General features: G+C 31.8%; 1 protein-coding gene across 1 annotated transcript in view; it reads right to left on the bottom strand.

Annotated features, from left to right (window-relative positions):
* The window catches only part of LOC123546831 (inactive dipeptidyl peptidase 10-like), a 133,205-nt gene extending 128,205 nt beyond the window's left edge, over positions 1 to 5,000 (bottom strand). Inside the window, exon 1 of the mRNA XM_053550485.1 lies at positions 4,734 to 5,000. Within this exon, the coding sequence (XP_053406460.1) occupies positions 4,734 to 4,760 (27 nt within the window). The 5' untranslated portion in view covers positions 4,761 to 5,000. The remainder of the gene's footprint in view (positions 1 to 4,733) is intronic.
* Between the last annotated feature and the right edge of the window lie 1,000 nt (positions 5,001 to 6,000).

The raw sequence follows: 6,000 nt of genomic DNA on the forward strand, positions 1-6,000 counted from the left end.
TCTTACATTCTAACCTTCTGTATAATGAAGAAATTATGATTTTAATTGTTATCTATGATAGTAATGGTTAAGCCGACGTTACAGCTTATATCGTACTTGCATTCTAAGAAAGAAAACTCAAGTAAAAGATTGAAAATATTGGATAACAGTTGCTACCCTTGACAGAAATAAGGCGCTAACGTTAGTTTGACAGATATACATTAACCGCTCAGCATGGCAAAAAGAGAAGAAAAAAACAACAAAAGAAAAAAAAGAGAGAGAGAGAAAAAAAAACAACAACAGGAAATCGTTGCCTCATGCAGAACAACGTGTTATCGCAATTAATACTTCTTACATAATTACATTCACAACCTGTACTAACATTTGTTACTTCGAGTGGAATCTGTTATTAAGTTTTACGATACATAAAGTTTCTATCGACTTGTATGATGCTATTTACGTACTATATAGTTATCTACGTGAACTTTTTGCGTTTATAGGGTCACGTCTTCTGATTTGTGTCATTCCTGATTGGCTTTAAGAAAGTAGTTCATGTTTTAGTCACTGTAAGACTGAGAATTGTCCAGTTGTTACTAACAGATTAGTAGTAACACACTTTTTTAGTCTTTATACTGTATTATTCACAATGTAAAGATTTTAATATATGTAAAATAGAAGAAATTTATCTGTTCATTACATAATCCTCACTCAGAACTAAGATAATACTTATATATTGTTTTTGATATTTTACTGACATTGTTTATCATAATAAAATATTGACATTGTTAAGTATACAGACATTGTAATCTGTTAAAAATGTTGACATTGTTACATTGTAATCCGCTTAAAAACGTTGGCATTGTTACCTGTTTAAATATATTGACATTGTAACCTGTTTAAATATGTTGACATTGTAACCTGTTTAAATATATTGACATTGTAACCTGCTTAGATATATTGACATTGTAATCCGCTTAAATATGTTGACATTGTAACCTGTTTAAATATATTGACATTGTAACCTGTTTAGGTATATTGACATTGTAATTCTCTTAAATATGTTGACATTGTAACCTGTTTAAATATATTGACATTGTAATTCTCTTAAATATGTTGACATTGTAACCTGTTTAAATATATACTGACATTGTAATCCGCTTAAATATGTTGACATTGTAAGCTGTTTAAATATATTGACATTGTAATCCGCTTAAATATGTTGACATTGTAAGCTGTTTAAATATATTGACATTGTAATCCGCTTAAATTAATTGATACTGTAACCTGTTTAAATATATTACAGTTACTAATGTATGCAAATTTAATATAATTAAAAAGCATACTTTAAGCTTGCAAAATATAAAATGTTACAAAAAATGAAAAATATCTTGCAATTACCAACAACACGCATTGGTTGTATATGTCTGTGTTGTTTAAATGCTCGCTGACGCTACAACAACTTCGCGCTGAAGTTAATTATTCTTCAAGATAAGTGAAAATAAACCGTATTTAGGTTAATTAAATTCTTATTTCACAATAGTATATATTAATTGAGAGAAAGAATCCGCTTGCACCTAAGGTTTCGTATTAATGGTTTTATACGAACGGCCGCTTTCATGCCACTTGTACACATTTTATAAAGGAAATAGTAAGGACAAAAGTACGAAATGATAACATTGAAAGTCATGACGCGGGTCAGTCAAAATTAAATCTAAAATCTGTTTAAATAACAGCATGGGATGAATTAAATGTTGAAAATGGATAAACTTTTTGCAGCTAGGGATTCTTATTTTTAGTATTTTTGTTATTAAGTAAAATGTGTACATGCCCTTCTCATATCTATATATAAAATCTGACCGCTATCTATCATAGGCTGGAGAAATATTCTTCGGAATACTGACATTGTCATATATTTAAATGTATTAAATTGTGATCTGTTTAGATATATTAAGAGTCATAAAAATAGAATTTTGAAGAAAGGTCAGGTGTGAGTATAGCGAATGTGTTTCATATACAACTCACTTAATCGCATGGCAGTTCCAGTCTGCTTATTCATCACGAGCCAACTATCAGTTTCAGGACACTAAATTTTGAGACCAAAAAATGGCACAACCTTGTGTAACCTCTATTATCTGCAAATGCCTGACCTAAAACAGATGTATAGTTCATAGCTTTAGGCTATACGTGAGCAATGGTAATGAGAAAAGTGACTCAATACCGTTCACTTCTATTATAAATTCGAGCTGAATCCACGTGTGGATGACCGTTCCCGTTTCGATTGAATTTCGGTACCTCAGGTTACTAGGAAAATTCGGTATAAGCAATATATATTAATACAAAACTTTGAATTTGAATCATTTGTTGAATCCTTATTTGTATTATCACCAGAAATAACCAGTTGAATATAAATAGCTATAAAATTAATCTGCTCACTGTATTTGGAAAAACAGATTTTAAGTGAAAAATAGCGTTCAGTAACCTGTACGATATGTATCTGGTAACACTACTAGACCACATGAAAACAGGCCAAATAATTATTACATTTAGCGTTCAGTTACCCCTTGCATCAACAGATACAAAGATACAAACGATTTACAGATGTCTTTGTACCCGTTTTATGACATTTATAGTTATTGTTTCCCATCCGAGCATACAAAAAGCTAATTCTGATTCCAGTTTGTCAAAACATCAATATTAAAATTCCATTTGAAGACATAAATGTACTATAAAGATATATTAATTAACTTTATTTTGCAGAACTATGGAAATAATACAGATATATTAGTTCGAAAGACAATTATTTGACTGATCTACGTTAATAAATTGATCATACAGCCAAAATGTCTTGGCATAATGCACAGGGGCTTATAATAACGTTTTCCCCGGCATTCAGAGACAAATAATATGAAATATTGCTGTATAATTGTGACATCAGCGCCTAATTGCAAGGTAGGATCATTAGTTATATATTGTATAGTAATAAATATATATCCCTGTTAAATGTTACCAGATGTGGCATATGGTGTAAGTTTGTTGAGCTCGTGAAGTGATAATGTACTAAATGCATACTATTCACAAAGGTATGAACTATCTTGTATATGTTTGTAGGTTTACCTTATTTTCTCGGTTAATCAACTCTCGTCTGATATGTTTTTATTCATATACTTTCTCTTCTCGTAAGTGGTATATTTTCAACCCTGTCAAAACAGACATAAAGAATTGCTACACGTACGTATACGCATACGTGTAGACAATGAGAAAAAGGGTGAATATATGCACTGCATATATGTTTGTCATGTACACTGACAAAATGTTAAGATATGCATTAATGTACGAATACATAAAGAAAAAATAACGAAACTAATATAAACGTTTGCCCATCGAATATGTTAAACATCAACGAAAGAGACATGTTAATTAATAGGAAGTGTCTAGCCGTCCGGTAACCGGACGCCTAGCCTACGTTCTAGTCGTCCGGTTACCGGACGGCTAGCAAATCCTCAGGGGATTTTCTAGTCGTCCGGTAATTGATTTCCTAATGAATAAGACATGATATTATATAGTTTTAATGTTATTTACTTGAGATATCGATACTTATCTGTAAACAAAAGTTTGTGTAAATACATACAATAAACATTTTAATTAATATCTGTTACAAGAATCACACCTGGAATGGAAGTCACGTTACGATAGGAATAAAACTTCAATAATCTCTTTTATATAAACATATGTTGTTTTGTTTTCACTCGATGGCACAGAAAGTTCTGTCTCAAGTGCGAAAATATTTTAAAATGCAATTATGTTTACCTAGTGTCTTCTTATGTCAGATATCTTTCTCATTCATACGCAGATTCCAATATTAATAGAATGGTGCTCTTATTTTGCGTATACATGTATATCAGTTAAGGTGTTTGTGGAGTGCAGCGTAACGCCACTTGAACACAATGGTATACAATGAAAATTCCATGTATTATACTGCGTTATTTTCAAATATAATAGAAATATGTATGTATATCTGCACATTTTCATATACAGAATGTCGCGCTTAAACTACATATATACTAGTATTTCGATCCATAACACATGGAGATGCAGACCAAGCGATTTCATTACACTTGTTCCTGTGCCTTAATATATAAACCTTTTTAATCCGAAAACCTTTTTAATCCGAACTCTGTATATTCGGTCCGCATTAATTCGGAGTATGACGGTTCCCCAGTACTTTTTGAGTTATTCCGAAGCTAACCAAAGCAACTTAACCAAATAGCAGACAGTTTTATCTTTTAGGACGTAAATAGACTAGAAGCAACCCAATCAGTAGATTAAAAACCTACTCTCTAGAAAATGATTCTCCCTACAGACACAATTATGTCACCAAAATTGTCTGAAACGTACTTGTTTTAGACTATATTTGTTCTGCAAACGTTACCAGATTTTAATGTCTCCCTGTATAAGCATTCTATCTTTAGAAACAAAAAAGTATGACTGGACTCTCAATATAAATGTGCGATTGTTCTGATATTTTAAAGTGGATTTTCTTTCACTTAATGATCACAATATTGAAATGTAAACACAAAATACAGTTCTCCATGACAATTATCTATATACAGGATAAATTGTTAATAAATGTACAGCAAATGTTACCTGTTATCAGGGGTCGGGTACCTTATATTTTACGAGTGTGACGAGAAGAAAAGGGGTCTGGGTATTTCTTATATTTGACGAGTGTGATGACAAAAAGTTTGATCACTTACATCTTCGAAATCCTCATAATCCGACATTTCGTCCTAACTGCTGAATTAACTAACTTCACTCTCTTGTTGTCTAGGATATAGAACTTAAATTCCACACATTCTTTATGATAGGTTCCACTGAAAATCAAGTTCAAGAGAAAAACAATGCAGCGATATTTATTAAAACTGTTACGCTGTTCAAATCTACAGAATCAAGGTAGCTCGGGCGACCTGGTGCCAATTTTCTCCACAGATTGGAATAACAACATGCGAGCGTTCAGGTGATCTGGATTATAATCTGCATAGGTACACGTGGTGCTAAGACGTTTTGTCGCTATAGTTACAACAGAAATTAGTTTTTTTTATGTTTTTCAACGTAACAAGGTTATCGCTTTAGATGTTTAACATCAATTACGTTCAAATTACGTCAGCAATCGCTGTAAAAATGGTAAACGTACGTACGTATTAATTAAAATGAAATAAACTGTAATAAGTAATTACGTAAAAAGTCCACTGAGTATATATGACCAGAAACTAATGGCCTGAATACAAATACCAAAATAGCAAAATATTCGTATCTGGCAAAATAAAGATATCCGCATAAGCTAGAGAATCAAAATTGGCAATTGTGGAAGGAGAGGGTACCCTTTTCTTTTGAAACGGTTTTGTTTGACTGCTTCGTGCGAGTGTTTTACGTTGTTTTTGTTGGTTTTTGATTACTGAACGGGATGTGGTAACGGGGTGAGTTTGATAACCATTTGGAAGAAATTGAAAATCAGTGTCATCTAAGAAAATTCTCTATAATAATTCTTTACAAATCGAAATACATATGTGCATTTTTGTTTGTATTTGAGCATGTCAAAATATGGTTTTGTCAGGTTAATAGGCGAATGACTCTACGATCCCTTTTGTACTAGTTACTGAGATAATAACCTGGGTTACTTTCAGGGCCACAGAAATATAATTTAGTCAGGAAAATGCTCAGGTAAACTTAAATCTTTCCTTGTTAAACTTTCGTGTTTTTTCTCGGTGTGCAGATATCTTCGAACTACTCAGGAAAATGTGGAGCTCAAAAGGGTATCGTGTTACATTTTTACATGATTTTTACTAGGAAATGTTTTTATTCACCTTAATATTGTCTATATATATATCACTAAAATAATCGTTGAAAATTTGCTTCAGTCACTGTCATATAAATATACATTTATTTTACTTATATTAGGGCTATTGTCATGTGATAAAACTTACAATCTCGTATTAAGGCAGCTTTCTAGTTATATGGTGACTG

Source organism: Mercenaria mercenaria, chromosome 9 (genome assembly GCF_021730395.1).
Source record: "Mercenaria mercenaria strain notata chromosome 9, MADL_Memer_1, whole genome shotgun sequence".
NCBI lineage: Eukaryota > Metazoa > Mollusca > Bivalvia > Venerida > Veneridae > Mercenaria > Mercenaria mercenaria.